The sequence below is a fragment of the Leptinotarsa decemlineata genome, unplaced genomic scaffold (assembly GCF_025532065.1).
Source record: "Leptinotarsa decemlineata unplaced genomic scaffold, Ldec_3_MD MMD2_P_RNA_scaffold_14, whole genome shotgun sequence".
Lineage (NCBI taxonomy): Eukaryota > Metazoa > Arthropoda > Insecta > Coleoptera > Chrysomelidae > Leptinotarsa > Leptinotarsa decemlineata.
Window position 1 is genome coordinate 10,934,905 of NW_027412528.1, and position 19,566 is coordinate 10,954,470.

Genomic DNA, 19,566 nt, shown 5'->3' on the forward strand with positions numbered 1-19,566 from the left:
TCCTGATTTTTCGAAGTCTTAATACACCATCAACCAGTACTTGATGTGCTCTAAACTCAAGTACTACTGTTTTTCTGCCAGTGTCATAAAATTCATTGAATCATATTTTTCAAATCGAACACAGAGAGTAGTGATCGATGGGAGTGTATCAACCTCCAGAAATATTATGTCCGGTGTACCGCAAGGGTCTATCTTAGAGTCATTTCTCTTCATAATGTACGCTGTCGATTTACTGAATAGAATAGAACATGCTTCTGTATGAATCTTTGCTGATGATACTCAACTGATGCATTGTTTTCCACCATACGAATACAAGATTGATTCATATCTGAAAACAATATGATCATTGTCTGACAAAAAGAATCTGGTGTTAAATGCTATGAAGTCTATATTTACACTTCTTCGTTATAAAAAGTCTAGACAACTTCACGGTCAATTCTTGTACATTCTTTCTTCATTTACATCTATATTTAGAAAGGGTTTTTCGTTTCGCGTGGTAGATTTATACGGTTCTTCATAAGCTAAACATTTATTTAATTTCACTAGTTCGGACTTCCATTGTCTACCATATAAAATGATTTGAAATCCCTGAAACAACTAAAAAAGAAGAATTGAAAATGATTAGCTGAAAATAACAATTATATTAACCAAAATAAACCTGAAATGAAATAATAGTGAAATAAAATACAAGTAAAAATAGAACAATTGAATAAATAAAAATAAAGAAATGAAAAAAGAAAATGAAAATGAAAAGTGGAGAGATTCCAAGTCACGTTAGTTCACGACGTTTCGATTGTTAGTATCTACAATCGTATCGAGTCATCACCCGAAGACGATTGTAGATACTAACAATCGAAACGTCGTGAACTAACGTGACTTGGAATCTCTCCACTTTTTATTTTTATTTTCTTTTTTCATTTCTTTATTTTTATTTGTTCAATTGTTCTATTTTTACTTGTATTTTATTTCACTATTATTTCATTTCAGGTTTATTTTGGTTAATATAATTGTTATTTTCAGCTAATCATTTTCAATTCTTCTTTTTTAGTTGTTTCAGGGATTTCAAATCATGTTTATATAGTAGACAATGGAAGTCCGAACTAGTGAAATTCATCATGAAACATTGTCAATCACCTTCAAACAAACTAAACATTTATTGATTGAACTAGGGTATGATCGTGATGCACTCTTCGGTCAACAGCAGCCAAGAATGCTCAGGGCCTTCTTTACCCGGGAGTTCAAGGAGTGCAGCAGTACCCGGGCGTGGGGTCCTAGGGGGCGCGGCGTCAAGAACTAGAAATTGGAAATTCTATTCAGGTACCTTTAGTCTCATTCAATGCCAACGTCATTGCATGCACATAAACAAAATGTGTTCCATTAATCTTTCTCTTGAAAATGATCACTTGGTGATCGTTGGGATAAAACTCTAGTAATATTCATTACTGCAGCAAAGGCTCCAAACAATGCATCACAAATAGCAAATATGCTGAACTTCACCTCCATCTACTTATATTTGTCATATCATTTCATATAGATGCATAAAGACGAATATTATTATTATAAATTCAATGTGCCTGAGGTGCAGTAGTTATTTTCTAACCGATATTTGACTCATTGAACAAAAAAATGCTTATCTCTGAATAACAAATATTTTCAAACTATCATTCAATTTTAATAAACACCTACAGTTTTGTTGTCGAAAGGACGTCTTGGTATTCAATTAATACATCGAGAAAGTAAGCTGGCAACAGCGCTTAAAACTCTTCATAGTTTCGGTAGCGATGGTGAAACGGCTTATATTATTAGGGGGGGGGGAGGTGGAGGGCATTGTTAGGTTTTGTCGTGAAGATGTTCATTTCACTTCGAAAGACGGTTGGAGTGTTACTTTTGTGAGTCTGTTATATGTAGTAGATTTTCCGATTTAGTTTTTGAGGTGTGCGTTGTAATCCAATTAGAAAACGATATCACATCAAGTGCTTGTTTGGGAATAGGTAAGATTTGTTATATCTCAATGTTGAGAAATCATTGACCAAACGAAAACAGTATCATTCAAAATAGCAACCTACAATAAGATGGGAATTTATTTCTAATATTTAAATAATGATGCATTATCAATTTTCAAAATAGCTGGAATATTTTACTGCATTGGTCATGGATTTATCAAATAATTTCTATCGATGAATCGATTGTGAGTGAATCGTTACACAAATTGGCGGTGCCATCCTACATAACCTCATTCATTGTCACAGCAAAACAAGTTGTTAAATTCGGTAGTGTGTTCATAACAAATATTGAAAAGATGAAATATGATTTGAGTATTCAAAAAATTCAGTAGTATACTTTGAATAATTCAAATATCGATTATTATCTTGTATACTATATAGAATCACCAATGTGAAATTGGCTGCCAAAATTTCCGATATTCCTGATCAACAAGTGGCGTTTCTCCCCCTTTTTGGGTTATTGGATTGAAGTAAGCAGTCAGCTGCCACGGCAACGCGATACGCAATGATATTATATCATGAAGACGAAATATTCGACAAAAATTTTTCTCGAATCCTGGAAAAACAATATTTTCCCTCTATTAGGATCGAATGGATATCTTTCGTTGATATGATGATTTCTTGTGCTATCGCGTAGCCGTGGCTACTTGCCACGCTTACTTCAATCCAATAACTCAAAAAGGAGGAAACATGCCCGCCAATGGTCAGGAATGTTCAAAAATTTTGGCAGCCAGCTCTGGACGGCCAGCAATCTTGTGTTTTTTTGTGAAGATTCGATCTTTTTTTTAGAACACAACATTGAAAGTATGGCAAGGTCAGATGATAATAAAGGCGAGATTTGGAAAGAAGGAGACCTCGATGCTGAAGATTGGTATTGTACAGCATATGGCAAAAAATTGTAATGTTTTGATTTAATTTTCTTTAACCCTACAATGCTCAATCTTCTGAATTTATATGAAAAAAATACGGGATTGCTCAGAAAATTCTCAAGAATTCCCTAACAATACTCAAAAAAAACCTATATACAGTGTGGTACCTTTAACTGGAATAAATTCAGTAGAATTGTAGCAGAATGTTTCTTGCAAAATTCCTGAGACAGGTCGATTTTGTTTTCAAGAGAGATACATTTCTACATTCTAATGAACCAAATTACATGCATCCCTTACATAGGGTAGCTACCCCCTAAATTTTTTTAAATAACAATAAGGTTTGATTTTTATTAAATTTTAAAGACATATTATTCCTCTAAACAGCAGTGCTCGATTTTTAAAATTTCGTCGATTAGTTTCCGAGATACTATCAATTTAATAATTTGCATAAAAAATTAGCATTTTTCAAATTATCCTCATGTCTTATGAAAAATGCGCAGCTTTGAAGAAAATGTTTAAACAGGTCGATTTTGCCTTCAAGGGAGAAACATTTTAACAATGTAATAAATCAAATTACGTACACTCCTAAGCAGGGTAGCTACCCCTAGAAAATTATTAAATAGCAATAAAGGTTGGGTTGTAATGTGATTTAGAAACAATTTATTTCCCTTAACAACAGTAATCGATTTTTAAAATTTGATGAAGGAGATTATAGTGAACTATCTAGTTTTACAATAAACATAAGGGTAACGGTTAAAAAAAAAAGGTTCAAATAAGATTTAATTTAATAGATGTGTTCACCAAGTACATGCTGGCATAGTCCAAGCCGATGGTAAAATTAATTTCTTACATTTTTCAAAATGTCTGGAGATATTTGACGGATTTCATGCCTAATGCGTTCTTGGAGTTCATGTATGGTTTCTGGTTTCGTTACATAAATTTTGGTTATGAGGTATCCCCATAAGAAAAAGTCTAGCGGTGTAAGGTCAGGAGAGCGTGCCGGCCACTCAATTGCACCTCTTCTGCCAATCCATCTACAGCATGTACATGGTGAACACTTTGAGCATCTATTAAATTAAATCTTATTTGTACCATTTTTTTCAACCGTTACCCTTATGTTTATTGTAAAACTAGATAGTTCACTATAATCTCCTTGATCAAATTTTAAAAATCGATTACTGTTGTTAAGGGAAATAAATTGTTTCTAAAGCACGTTACAACCCAACCTTTATTGCTATTCAATAATTTTCTAGGGGTAGCTACCCTGCTTAGGAGTGAACGTAATTTGATTTATTACATTATTAAACTGTTTCTCCCTTGAAGGCAAAATCGACCTGTTTAAACATTTTCTTCAAAGCTGCGCATTTTTCATAAGACATGAGGATAATTTGAAAAATGCTAATTTTTTATGCAAATTATTAAATTGATAGTATCTCGGAAACTAATCGACGAAATTTTAAAAATCGAGCACTGCTGTTTAGAGGAATAATATGTCTTTAAAATTTAATAAAAATCAACCCTTATTGTTATTTGAAAAAATTTAGGGGGTAGCTACCCTATGTACGGGATGCATGTAATTTGGTTCATTAGAATGTAGAAATGTATCTCTCTTGAAAACAAAATCGACCTGTCTCAGGAATTTTGCAAGAAACATTCTGCTACAATTCTACTGAATTTATTCCAGTTAAAGGTACCACACTGTATTTATATATATATTTCAAATTTGAATAAAAATATGTTGTCTTGAATTTGAGACAAAATGCGTTTATTAGGTGAAAACATTATGTGAAATCAACTGGTATGAAACTGCATAAAACAATTGTTGTTCTTGTTCAAACACAAGTAAACCCCGCATTTGCTACACTTTATTTGGGAACAACATTTACAGGTGGGAAACTTGCACCTTTGTCTAGTGTCGGTATAAAGGGGCCAATGGGACAGACCATCCATTCTCACGTCCTTTGGTGGAATATAGGAGGTGGTCGCAGAGCGTTTTTTCTTCTGCTCAATCTTTGCCTCTACGTCAGATGGTTTTCCCCTTTTTGCTATTCGCTCAGTTCCAATTCTGCAGAGGCAGTCAGCAATTTCTGCTCTGAACTCTGCCAATTTCAAAATTTTTGTTTCATTTTTTTGAGCCGCACATCTCTTATAGAGAAGCCAAGAATTTACTAGAGCCATATCTACTAAATGGTAAAATAGTCTCATGTACCATTTCTTACTTCTCATTATTATTTTATAACGGCCAATCAAGCTATCTAGGAGATCCACACCTCCCATGTGTCTGTTATATTCGAGCACAAGATTTGGGCATTGGAGTTTGACTGTTCCTTTCGGCAATTCTCCCATTTTTTAATTTTTTCTCTGAAGGCAACTTGCAATTATTGGGAACCCGATTTCTTCTCACACTTCCTAGAGCAAATATACCTCTACTAGCCAGAAATGACATGAGCGGAAGTGATGTATAATAATTATCAAAGTAGACCACATGATTCAAATTTGTTGGAACCACTCTGGATAAACGTATGACAGTATTTGAAGCTGCCCCCAAATCTGGTTCATCTGGTAGTCTGAATTTTGGCTGATTTTCGGCACCACTATAAATTTCGAAATTATAGGAGAAGCCACTAGCTCCACAAAGAACGAACAGCTTATAACCCCACTTATGAGGTTTTGCTGGCATATATTGTTTCAAATGATGCCTTGCCTTCGTGGCACATAACTGTTCGTCCACTGATAGGCTTTTTTCCAATGGGACACTCTGAAATTTCAACGACAGGGCCTTTTTAATCGGTCTCAATTTATGAAGCCTATCATGAGTTTCGTCTTCTCTGGGTAGCATGTTCACATTATCATTGAAATGAATAACTCTTCTTATAGCTTCAAATCGATTTTGACTCATAGTCTCTTTTACCTGTCTCAATCCTAATCTACTACTCCAAAATGATCTGACATTGGGCATATGAACGATGGACATATATATATATATATATATATATATATATATATATATATATATATATATATATATATATATATATATATATATATATACATATACATATGCCTAAATATTTTTGTAAATCAGCAACGGTTATTGTCGTTGTCTTATTTGGATCTTTTTGAACCATGTAGAGATTTGATTCATCAACTATATTCTGCAATAGTTCATTGTCAAAAAAATATTTGAAAAAAGCAAATGGTGTTTCCAATTCCATGAATCTATTACCAAGTGTTTCACTACCTTTGAAAGTTTTGGGATCTTCGTCTAAAACTAAATTTCTTTTTCTCCATGTGACTTCAGGTTTTTTCTTTTTATATTTATTGGTTTCCATCTGAGTTTTAGTAGTTTCAGCACCATCCTGAATATCAGTTTCGACATTCTCATCCATCTCATTATTCTGCCCAATTTCATTCACCTCAGATTCCTCATTGGACTCTAATAAATATCCATCATCGAATTCAATTGGCAGGTTTTGTATTTCGAATTCCTCTAAAGCCTCATTTATCGTAATTTCCTCTTCATCTCTCTCGCCAGCAGAACAATCGAAATCATCTTCACTATCCGATAAATGTGCAATACATTCCTCTAACTCTGCATCTGTAAGGTATTTTTTCGCCCAAGCCATCCTGAATGAAAAGCACTATGTCTCAAATTCGATACATCCAAATATATAGACGAGTCTGTGATGGAAAAAGGAAAAGTAATGAATGATTTTCATCTTATAACATCGACCTTACCTTTATAATAATTTGGAATAATTGTTAACAGAAAAATCACACAAATTTGATAAATTGTTTATAACGTGTTTGCTTCAAGCATATAGCGACCGATAGCGGGCTTTTGAAAACTCATAAACAGTAACTGACCACGCGCATCGGAAATTGGATCTTAACTAACGCATTCATAAAGCTGTTCTAAATATGCGACAAAACGTTTTGGGCACCTACTCGAGATTTATTAGCTTTCAAATGAGGAATATAATTTGATGTCCTGAATTTAATACATTGAGCACTGTAGGGTTAAGGTGTCTAGACTATCAATTAGAAAGTTGTTTGGTGGATAACTGTCCTAAAATTCATTTCTATGAATACTGCAAGGAGTATATGAATACTTTGATCTCTAAACACTACGATGATATCGTCAATTATTTTATCCATAAGTTCAATGAGTGGAACAGAGAAATTTTTTGTGGTAGGTCAATAAATTCTCCCTCGCACTCATTGAGCTCATGGACACAATAATTGGCGATATCTATGTAGTCTTTGGAGATAACAGCCTCAAACCTGGTAGGTTTCGCTGGATTCCTTGTGATCATCCCTAACCGAACATGTGCATGATGATATACAGATAGATAGATTATTTTTTATTCATCCATGAAGCTTTACACAGTACAGCATAGTATTAAAACTTATCAGACCAGTCGATTACATATAACAACAGGGTGTCTCATTTAAAAATGGAATGTTGGTATTACTTCCGGCGAAACCAGAAGAGAAAAAAATAATTTTTAGGTTAAAAAGTGCCAATTTTATTATGTATATGGGATATCCCAAATGTCAATCAACTACCTTTAAAAATAAAGAAGATATAATTTATCAAGTTTAGATAAGGCAATCTGTGAATGAAGTTGAGGTAAACTGAAAAATTGTTTTTCAGTGTCAAACACTTGTCATAAATAATTCTAGTAGAAATCAACTTATCTTAGTATCATGAGAGTTACATTGTATTTGCTGTTTCACCATTTGGAGCCACACTTCGAAATTATCAGTGTAATTCTGATAAACACGTTGACATTCACAAATTAACCGGGTGTATGTTATTTTATTGCTGAAATTATTGGTCAATTCTGCGAGATGATTCTGTACAATTGATTGCAAATTTCCAACCGAATAAATAAACATCATTTATACATTATTTTTATAAAATTCCTGTTTTGTGATCAATCCTTGATATGTGTGTCAACTTTTAGATTATTCGGACTACTGGAAGTGGGCTAAAATCATATTCAAATTCAGATCATTATTATCATTTTTGCATTTCTTCATTTCATATATTTTTTATATTTGTGGCAAATTTCGAATTTTTTGTTAGAACGGAAACAGAAGGCTACATTTGCATTAGTGCTTTATTCAGAATTCATGACCCTTAGATGCACTGTCTGGAGGTGAAAATTGCACCGCGGCCAAATTGATCATGCGCATTGGTTTTTATCCTTCACCCTCCCGCCCCAGTTCCATCATAGAATTCAGTAATTCAGTATCGTTTGAAGATCATTTGTAAACAGTGCTCAGTGCTTGTTACACGTGTTCCATGAAACCCTCAGTTTGTCCGATTCGGAGGACTGTGATAAAAAATTGCGGTAAGCCATTGAAATGGTGAAAGTCTAGTAAACATAGTTTTCAGAATGTTATGAATCGTTTGATTTGGAAATGCTTTCAAACATTTTTGTATGATATTTTGTAAATCTCTCCATATATTTTAATCAGAGAAAATGATAATAAAACTGAAATCCAATAATTTGAATAATTCCGGTAATAATTTCATTTTTTTATCATTCATATCTAGTAAAGTCAAAAATTGTTTTATACAGGGTAAGTCTAAGTATGGTACCGTCCATATTTAGGTACCGATTATGAATTTCGAGCTGAAAAAATCGAAAGAAAGTCGATGGTTTACTCTGCATATTATTGTAAATTTAAAAGTTAGTGTATACAGGGTGAGTCTGAATATGGTACCGCCCATATTGTTCAGGTACCCATTATGAATTTTGAGGTGAAAGGTTCGGAAGAAAGTCGATGGTTTACTCTGCATATTATTGTAAATTTAAAAAATAGTGTATACAGGGTGAGTCTGAATATGGTACCGCCCATATCCTTCAGGTACCCAATATGAATTTCGAGATGAAAGGTTCGGAAGGAAGTCGATGGTTTACTCTGCATATTATTGTAAATTTAAAAGTTAGTGTATACAGGGTGAGTCTGAATATGGTACCGCCCATATTGTTCAGGTACCCATTATGAATTTTGAGGTGAAAGGTTCGGAAGAAAGTCGATGATTTACTCTGCATATTATTGTAAATTTAAAAGTTAGTGTATACAGGGTAAGTCTGAATATGGTACCGCCCATATCCTTCAGGTACCCAATATGAATTTCGAGATGAAAGGTTCGGAAGGAAGTCGATGGTTTACTCTGCATATTATTGTAAATTTAAAAGTTAGTGTATACAGGGTGAGTCTGAATATGGTACCGCCCATATTGTTCAGGTACCCATTATGAATTTTGAGGTGAAAGGTTCGGAAGAAAGTCGATGGTTTACTCTGCATATTATTATAAATTTAAAAGTTAGTGTATACAGGGTGAGTCTGAATATGGTACCGCCCATATCCTTCAGGTACCCAATATGAATTTCGAGATGAAAGGTTCGGAAGGAAGTCGATGGTTTACTCTGCATATTATTGTAAATTTAAAAGTTAGTGTATACAGGGTGAGTCTGAATATGGTACCGCCCATATTGTTCAGGTACCCATTATGAATTTTGAGGTGAAAGGTTCGGAAGAAAGTCGATGGTTTACTCTGCATATTATTGTAAATTTAAAAAATAGTGTATACAGGGTGAGTCTGAATATGGTACCGCCCATATCCTTCAGGTACCCAATATGAATTTCGAGATGAAAGGTTCGGAAGGAAGTCGATGGTTTACTCTGCATATTATTGTAAATTTAAAAGTTAGTGTATACAGGGTGAGTCTGAATATGGTTACCGCCCATATTGTTCAGGTACCCATTATGAATTTTGAGGTGAAAGGTTCGGAAGAAAGTCGATGGTTTACTCTGCATATTATTGTAAATTTAAAAGTTAGTGTATACAGGGTAAGTCTGAATATGGTACCGCCCATATCCTTCAGGTACCCAATATGAATTTCGAGATGAAAGGTTCGGAAGGAAGCCGATGGTTTACTCTGCATATTATTGTAAATTTAAAAGTTAGTGTATACAGAGTGAGTCTGAATATGGTACCGCCCATATTGTTCAGGTACCCATTATGAATTTTGAGGTGAAAGGTTCGGAAGAAAGTCGATGGTTTACTCTGCATATTATTGTAAATTTAAAAGTTAGTGTATACAGGGTAAGTCTGAATATGGTACCGCCCATATCCTTCAGGTACCCAATATGAATTTCGAGATGAAAGGTTCGGAAGGAAGCCGATGGTTTACTCTGCATATTATTGTAAATTTAAAAGTTAGTGTATACAGGGTGAGTCTGAATATGGTACCGCCCATATTGTTCAGGTACCCATTATGAATTTTGAGGTGAAAGGTTCGGAAGAAAGTCGATGGTTTACTCTGCATATTATTGTAAATTTAAAAGTTAGTGTATACAGGGTGAGTCTGAATATGGTACCGCCCATATCCTTCAGGTACCCAATATGAATTTCGAGATGAAAGGTTCGGAAGGAAGTCGATGGTTTACTCTGCATATTATTGTAAATTTAAAAGTTAGTGTATACAGGGTGAGTCTGAATATGGTACCGCCCATATTGTTCAGGTACCCATTATGAATTTTGAGGTGAAAGGTTCGGAAGAAAGTCGATGGTTTACTCTGCATATTATTGTAAATTTAAAAGTTAGTGTATACAGGGTAAGTCTGAATATGGTACCGCCCATATCCTTCAGGTACCCAATATGAATTTCGAGATGAAAGGTTCGGAAGGAAGCCGATGGTTTACTCTGCATATTATTGTAAATTTAAAAGTTAGTGTATACAGAGTGAGTCTGAATATGGTACCGCCCATATTGTTCAGGTACCCAATATGAATTTTGAGATGAAAGGTTCGGAAGGAAGTCGATGGTTTACTCTGCATATTATTGTAAATTTAAAAGTTAATGTATACAGGGTGAGTCTGAATATGGTACCGCCCATATTGTTCAGGTACCCAATATGAATTTCGAGATGAAAGGTTCGGAAGGAAGTTGATGGTTTACTCTGCATATATTTGTGAATTCAAATATTCTTTAATTTGGCCATTGGTAGAGATTGAAGTGAAATTATCCACGATTTTTTCGCCATGAAAGAGTTGCATGTTGGTCAATTGAATTAATTGCTTTGATAGTAACTCAATTATCTTATAGTATATATAGATTCATCCTCAGCTAAATATTTGAAATTCTACAATCAAAGTATGAAAATTAAAATAGTTAATGCCTTAAACAATGAAATACCTACATGGAGAAAACAATTTTTGCAAATGGCCGAAGTCACATGTTAGCTTGAAAATTGTCAAATTGTCAATTATGTTATTTTAGACGAATTAAATATTGAAAAATATTTTCCATTTTTCGCATCACTTGCTATTTTTTTATGTTTTTGAACATACATACAATACATCTCCCTGCTTTGTGTAATTTTTAAAGATAAAAATTAATAGATTTAAAGTTGCTAGGGTAGAAAAAAATAAATAAATCACTGTCTATTGAACGTTGTGAAAAATAGTCATTTTTTCTTTTTTTTTCAGGGTTCAGGAGTATACTTTTGGGTTGTTTTTGGCTTCGTCGTTTATTTTTTGCGTCGTTGTTTTTTTTACGTCGTTTTTTTCCATCGTTTGTTTTTGACTAAATGTTGTCATTGTTGTATTCACTTATACATCAAGAGTGATCCGCGTCATGGCAGCTTTTGCACTTGTAACTACTGACAATGGCATGCAGACGGTCATTCCCAGGTCAGAAATAATATCACAGGATAATAAGGTGGAGTGTTTCATATTGGGGAAACGTTACAAAATCGTCATAAATGGATTCAACGAAGATTTTCTTTCCTTATATAATTTTGCTGTGGGACATAACACACGCAGACTTAAGGTTGTCTTGGAGAAAAATTTGAACATTGACAACCCAAATAAAGCAAAGTTGGAAACTCCAAAGGGTAGAAAAAAAACAAAACGGATTACTGATTCGTTAGAGGGCAGGTCTGTACAGAAGAAAATGAAACCCAGACGTATTTTTCAAAATGTACCTATTGAGGTGGAATGCGTAGAGGGGATCAGTCGTATTCATCATTCCAGTTTCATTTCAAGTACTGTTTCACCAATTCTTTTCAAGTCCAATGATTTGCCCTCCGTGTGCAATTGCTTGTCTGCAGTATGTAACTGTTTGTCTTCTGCATCTGACAGTCTGTCTCCTATGCATGAAAGTCTGCCTCCTATGCCTGACAGTCTGCCTCCCACAATCGAGAGCCTGGCTCCCTCAATCGACTGTTCTCTTCCCAAAGTTGACTGTTCTCTTCCCTCAGTTGACTGCCCGCCTCCCACAAATGACAGATCACCTCCCACAATTGACAGCCTGCCTGCTACAAATAACATTTTTCTTTCAACGTCCTTCAACAGTCTGCCATCCAAAGCCATGGGTCTGCCTTCTTCATCAAGCAGTCAGTCATCTATATCCATCCTTTCAACAATTGCTGAAGAATCCGTATCAGAAATGATTGATGATAATCCCACTTTAGTGAATGAAGCTGCTTATAAGCGAAGGTGAGTAACGACAAAAATCGAATCTATTACTTTTCACACAATTGAACAATGTCCTCATGGAAGTTTACAGTACTAAAGCAATATTCCTTACCACAACAGTGCATCACGAGTTCATTTATGTTCAATGGAAACCCTTATTATTTTATAAAAGCAGAACTTTGTTTTATGAGGAAATAATCTGTTGGTTGTCAAAAATTTTATTTGGTTTGTTTTCTAGACGAGTTATTAAGGAATTAGTGAAGTATTCAATATATAAATTTTGTTCATTTTCTCTAGTATTTTTATCATTTTGTTCCTGATACTTTTTTATGGTTAATTCGATATATGCTTATAAGCCTTTAATAGATACCTTGTAAAATTCAACAAAGAAATAGCAACAGTGTTAATATGAATTTGAGACCCTGAATGTAGATATATTTTGTTACAGAATCTGCAACAAACCTAATATCTGCAAATTCTGCAAGCAGTCCAAGACCAATGTTAAACGACACATCTTGTCCATGCACAGAAATGAACCTGAGGTTAAGGAGTACATTGCAATGGCTGATGAAAACCCTAACAAAAAAGAAAAACTTTCACAAATCAGAAGAGACGGTAATTTCTCTGCTTTCAAAGAAGGTGAAAATATTGTCCCTGCTAGAGTCTCTAAATATTTTGATAAACCTGATAAATCTCAGTACATAGCATGTACTTGCTGCAAAATAATCGTCAAAAAAGATTCATTAAGGAAACATTTACAAAAAAATTGTAGGAAAAACCCTTCCAACTCGAGCAAAGGCATGTTGTTCAAATCTAGAGCTAATTCAGAAAATATTCATAGAAGGGCCAACGAAGTTGTTAAATATTTCTTATTCCCTGCTTTTAGAGATGGTCCTATTAAAGAGATCATACGATTTGACAACCTCATTATTCTTTATGGTAATGAAATGGCTTGTAAGTACAGATCACAGCATCATTATCCTATGATACGAAATCGTATGATAAGAATGGCAAGGGTTTTGTCAATGATTAAAGAAAAAAATTCTTCTGTGCGTCATTTCGAAGATATTTTGAAGCCCCAGATGTTTGACTATATTATTGAAGTTATTAACACCTTGGGAGATTATGATGAAAACACAGGGAATTATAATAAACCCTCTTTACCAACCGAAGTTGGTACATCTCTAAAATATATGATCCAATTACATATTTCGGAATGTATCAAAAATGGGGACATGGAAGGAAAGAAGGATTCCAAAAATTTGTTACATCTGTTGAAAACAGCGCTTCCGGCACACGTCAATAAAACTGCATCTGAGAGTTTGTTAAAACATAAGAGGAAAAAATTATCTATTTTGCCCTCAATGGGGGATATCAAGAAGTTGAACTCTTATGTAATGACAAAGAGAAATCATTACTATGAGGCTTTGATGAAAAGTTCAATGTAAATACTTGGAGGAACTTGGCTAATTTTACTTTGATTAACATATTGATTTTTAATCGAAGCCGGCGACCTGGAGAACTCTAACGAAGTATCATTTCTGATTTAGATTGGCAAAAGGAGTTCTGGTTCTCTTACATAATTCAATGCATGAATGTGTTAAATTATTATTGAAATACCGAAAAGAGGCCGGAATTGATGATAAAAATCCTTACATATTTGCCTTGCCTCACCGTAGTGTTTCAAATGGAAAAGTTGTCTACATACATGTATCTGCTACATCATTGATGAGGCAGTATTCAGAGGAATGCGGAGCAACCAGTTCAAAGTCACTTCGAGCTACCATACTTCGAAAACATGTTGCCACTAAGTCCATGTCACTCAAGTTGGACAATGAAGACTTACACCTTCTGCAAGGATACTTGGGTCATGCGGAAAAGATCCACAGAGAATATTATAGGCAACCTGTTTTAGAACGTGATATAATCAGCGTTAGCAAAGTTTTATTAGCCGCTCAATGTTCTCCTACTTCTGGTAATGATTCAGATGGCTGTCGCAGCACTCCTATGTCATTACCTACAGCTCCTGTCCCAGGTACTTCTACAATATCGAGCACTCCAACTACACCGCTGTACTACTCTCCTACCTCTGGACCATCCAAAATGACCAGAATAACCACTATGGAAAAGGAAAGTGGGCCTGAATGTAACTCAAGCTGTGATGGTAGTAACTTCAGTGATGATTCAGATTCAGGAAAGGTACCAGATGGCAAACGACGAAGATTAATAGGTATAGTGATTACTGAAGTCCACTCTATTCATAATATTATATTCATTTTCTTCACACAAGCTATCACCATTACAGTTTATAATACAAAATAATTTTCATTAATAATATAGCTTTGTTAATAAGTTCAGAAAACTGACAAAATCGATTCTGTACTCGATTTGTTCCCAATAAAAATTTGGTGAACTTCTGTTTCATATTTACGTTTCAACATAGTATCTGAACCTGATGTAAAAAGTTGAATGAAATACCCTAGAAACAATAATATATTCGTAATTAATAGCTCTTTTTTTATTTATAGATAATAGTAACTGTACTTTCATTACAATTAGCTTATTTTCAACCATTTAAATTTTTATTGTTTCAAATTTATGTTTTATTTTTGACAATTTGTTGCAGCCTTCTCCCCTGGTCAAGCTGCTGTTAAGAGAACGTGGAATACACCAGAGAGACAAGCTGCAAGGAAACATTTCTCTCGTCATTTATTAGAAGGGACACTGCCATCAAATTATGAGATTTTAGCTGGTGTCAGTAAATGTGAAGATTTGAGGAAGCGAACTGTGCCACAGATCAAAATGTGGATCTCCAACAACATGAAGACGAAAACTAGTATGTACAAGTGATTTCAACATTTTACCATTGAACATTGAAATCGAAATAAAATTGTGAAAAATCTTGGAAAAAAAAAAGGAAATTTACACTACAATTTATTTCTATATTCTCATTTTCTTTTTATCTTATTAATAGTTATTCAGGTTACCACTTTATATCACTAGAGCACAGAGTAAAATAAAATTAGATTTCAAATTTCTTAATCATTGTTATGTAGTCTGTCTTAAATTCTGTTCTGTCAGGGTAACGAATGTCAATAATTTCAAGAAGGAAAAAGCATATGACGTAAATTTCTGGCTCATATAAGAAAGTATATTCAACCAAATCTGTCACATACTTGTGCAATGATTCTCAAACACATGCCAGGATGTTATAATTTAGATGATCTTTTGCTTGACCTGGATGAAGTGACCACCTGTCAGACTAGTTTTGAGGTGCTTTCCTCTCATGAGTGACAATATAGGCCTGACAGCTTTGCACCCGTAAGTCACGACCATCTCAACTTCAAAGGCTTATGATGCAGTGTTTGGAATCTTTGGTGTAGAAATAAATATTACTGGAGTTTTTTCCCAACACCCAACCATTATTTTTAACTCCCGGACATGTCTTTCAATAACCAAGTGATCATCTTCAAAAGGAAGGGATTAAAAGTTCTTCCTCTTGAAGATGATCACTTGGTAATTGAAACACGTGTCGAGGTGTTAAAAGAACGGTTTGGTGTTGGGAAAGAACTCCACTTATATTCAAAGGCTTAACTTAAACTCTAAATAGTGACTGAGCTCCAAAGCTAGTTTGCCTAACACTTCTGATGAGACCAAAGAATCCCCAAACAATTCTGCCAGGTAATCATCCAACCAGGTCGAGAAATTGGGCGACATTATGGCATGAGCTTGAGGGACGTTGCACAGGTTTTAAACAGGTGTTTTTTTTCTGTCTGTATTTCGACTTTGTCGAAGTCTTCTCTCTGATAGACTTTTGAGAGTGATAAATAGTTTACTCACTTCTCTCAATGGCGAATGATACTTTTTCGATGAAAATATCTGCTTGATTGGAATGTGGAAAAAATCCACTTCTGAAAGGGAAAAAATAGTATATACATTTCTTCAATTTATTTTTTACAGAGAGAACTTGGTATACACCAACCAGGCATTTAGTTAGGACGCTTTTCAAAGAATTCATTCAAGGTGAAACTTCTATCTATCCGTCTCAGACATATATACAAGAAGTTATCAACACTAATGAAGACCTGAGACATTTGACCCCCAGGAGAGTTCGAAGTCAGATTCAACAGCAGAAGAAGAAATACTATTTATCAAGAAACAATAAGTAGTTGGAGTACTTACAATCAGTTTTTTATATTGTCCTCATTCAATTTGGTAGTAGTCATTTCATCAATGCCTTGTAGTTTTTTTGTTGTTGTAGATTTCACTTTGTTGTAGTCAATTTATCCAGATTATAAGCCTTAATTTTCTCTCCACTGATGAAATATGTATTTACCTTTCATGGTTTCTCAAAAATCACTGCTAGTTCTGTTTTATTGATGCACATTGTGTTTTCTGTTTTCTTGTAATTTCAATAAGTTTTTGCCCTCGAAAAGGAAATAGCTTATTTCTGGAATATAAAATTAGAATTTTCCAGAACCCGAACCTAACACTTTCACTATAAAATTTTTTATCTTTCATGTTTTCCTTTCAAAAATGAATGCACATCTTTTTTTATTGTAGATATTTGTGAGACACGCTCGAACAGGTGTTTTTCACAAATATCTCACAATAAAGAAAGATGTGCTCGATTGTCCATTCATTCTTGAAGGCGAAAATTTTTCAAAGCGAAAAGAAAATGAAGGGTTCATATTGTGGAAAAATTCCAACTCTTATTGGCTAGTAAGTGCATTTTTTCCCATAATCGAGTTGAAATGGTATTATATTGGATTTACTCACAGATATTCAGAAAACCAATATTGGCATGCTCCAGTATTTATAGCAATTATGTTAAATAAAGATGCATGGGGTGGTGCATAATTTATATTTATCATTAGTCCAAAACTTTTCTTATTGAGTATCCAAAATTACCAGGTACTTTTTATTACATATTTATTTATTGTTGTGCATGTAGTTACACTGCTTATCTTAAGACATGTGAATCTTTGGTAAAATAAAGTATATTTGATTTAAACGAGTTTTTCATTTCATAAATTATTTTTGTGGGTATTTGATTTTGACTTATTTTTATAAAATCTCTGTAGAAAAATTTTTTTGTTCCAAAAAACGAATTTCCGTTGCTTTTTATTATAAAACAATTTTTACAAGTCTTCCATTATGAATGAAAATGATGCTCCCGTCTATGAAAAAGATTTTTTTTCAGCATCGACTAATGTTTTAAAAAGTAAGATAATTTATGTATGTCATCAATTATATCTAATATCAAAAACTAATTTCAAACCAATACAAAATTCAAGCATGATCAATGCATGTAGGCCATTATACCAAATGCCGGTCAGAAAAATACTACTCTTGGCTAATACCGCGGCGGGCATTGAATTATCTAATAGATACTTGTGTAATCATCATTGCAGAGGATACAATTGCAAGTGCTTCCTCAAACTAAATAGCAGCCGCTCCACCTGGCGGGCAGAACAAGTAGCACTCAAATCCTCTTGTTGAGATATTTAGTATCATATCTGGACAGCTCGAGAGTTCTTTTGAGATATCGTTGATAACAACATATTCCTGTAAGAAAATAGCTATTTCCTGGCTAATACTGTGACGGGTTTTGAATCTTCCAACATATACTTGTGGAATGTTCCTCATTGCATTTGTTAGTGCTTCCTGTAACACGTCTGCAATGAGGACCATTGCAAGTATCTGATGTATTGAGTACGAATGCTGCGACTATTGTTGTTAACGGTCTCTCAAAACAACTCTTTGTGTTTTGATATCTGAATTCTAGAATAATTCACTGAAACAGCGATCAAAACGTCTTGGGCTATCGTTACATTTTAAAACAATTGTTTGATTTTTTTCTGTTCACCAACTTTTGTGCCCCTACGAAAATCCTCAGAAGTAGAGAACTGACGTCTTATCTTTTAACGTGCGATTCCTAAAATGTGTTGCATACATATAAGTAACTGTCAAGCAGGATTCTATGGTTTATTTCCTAAAGAAGCTAAGAAAGGCAATTTCTTCGGAGAATTAACTCTGTCATTAGGGAAATGATAAATATTTTTTCTCGAAAATTTCAGCAACAATGTTTCTCAAACTTGGATGTTACCCATTTACAGAATCCATTCAACTAGAGACAGCCATGCATTTCCATGTGTCTGGAGACATAAGCAATTTTCAATGAGGACATAATCTCTAAATTTGAAAAGTACACTTTTTGAACATTTCAGCAGACCGTGCCAAAATAGTAGTCAACTTTTCAAATAGTACCCTGTTTTCATAGTCTGTTGATATACCTTCAATATTTTCGAAATGATCGAACTCAACGACATTCGGTTACTGGTTAATGACATACATTTTCAAGTAACCCACAGAATCAAGCATCTGTATGAAAAGGTCAAATTTGGGTTTTAAAACGAATGGAAAATTGATTTCTGTGAGTGTATACACATTTGAAAAATATGTGGTGAGTTTTTCAATAACATATTTCTGTTGAACTGATGGAGGTATTGTTCCATTCAATTCAAATGAATAATTATAAATTTTATCATGAAAAAATTGAATTGTTGTCTTGACAGGTGCTTTTGTTTGGTCAATGTATCGATATAATATAATGTCTGTTTTTGAAATAATTTTAATGCTATTAGACACAGAAAAATAACGTTCAAACTCTGATAGAAATTCAAATTAAATTCAAATCGTTAAATTTAAAAAACACCAGTTTTCCTTAGATTTTCTGAAGCAAATTCTTGATCATCAATCTCAATATTATTTCTGAACATCGATAGGTAAATGATGGGAATTATGTTTTTATAGAAGAAATATATTCAAATCCAATAGTGAGTAGGTACCTACACAATTATTGTTAACATTTGGAAAAATAAATCAATTCGTTCTGAGTCACTCTTTTTTTCACCATCGCATAGCTGGATAAAATGTCTCCCCAGAACAGCAATATTTTCATGTTCTATCACTGTTCAAGTAGGCAATGAAAATTTGATATCCTATCACCTTCGACTATCGGATCATAATAAGCAGCTGGAAAAAAATATAATCAATCTTCTGACCAACTAGTATTCTGAAGCTGTTTCTTCACCTATGAAGTTGGGTTGGCTATGAAAACTTTATTACATATCAGCATCAACTTGCCATTTACATTCTAACCATAAAAAACGTCCTGGAAAATGTAAAT

General features: G+C 34.0%; 3 protein-coding genes across 4 annotated transcripts in view; all 3 read left to right on the plus strand.

The window, feature by feature from the left end:
• Positions 1 to 822: 822 nt before the first annotated feature.
• The window catches only part of LOC141483918 (uncharacterized), a 28,797-nt gene continuing 10,053 nt past the window's right edge, over positions 823 to 19,566 (plus strand). The window contains exon 1 of the mRNA XM_074178984.1: positions 823 to 1,991. The gene's annotated coding sequence lies outside the window, so the exon portion shown is untranslated. The remainder of the gene's footprint in view (positions 1,992 to 19,566) is intronic.
• LOC141483914 (uncharacterized) lies at positions 10,695 to 13,822 on the plus strand. The gene is made up of 2 exons (XM_074178962.1): positions 10,695 to 12,395; positions 12,823 to 13,822. The coding sequence occupies exons 1-2, from the start codon at positions 11,533 to 11,535 to the stop codon at positions 13,820 to 13,822; spliced, it is 1,863 nt and encodes a 620-aa protein (XP_074035063.1). The 5' UTR covers positions 10,695 to 11,532.
• On the plus strand, positions 13,842 to 17,388 carry LOC141483920 (uncharacterized). 2 transcript variants are annotated; one of them, XM_074178994.1, is made up of 3 exons: positions 13,842 to 14,604; positions 15,001 to 15,210; positions 16,335 to 17,388. In XM_074178994.1, exons 1-3 carry the CDS (start codon positions 13,962 to 13,964, stop codon positions 16,541 to 16,543), a joined length of 1,062 nt encoding a protein of 353 aa, XP_074035095.1. In that variant the 5' UTR covers positions 13,842 to 13,961; the 3' UTR covers positions 16,544 to 17,388. The 2 variants fall into 2 exon arrangements, with proteins under 2 accessions (XP_074035095.1, XP_074035102.1); XM_074179001.1 differs by lacking the exon at positions 15,001 to 15,210.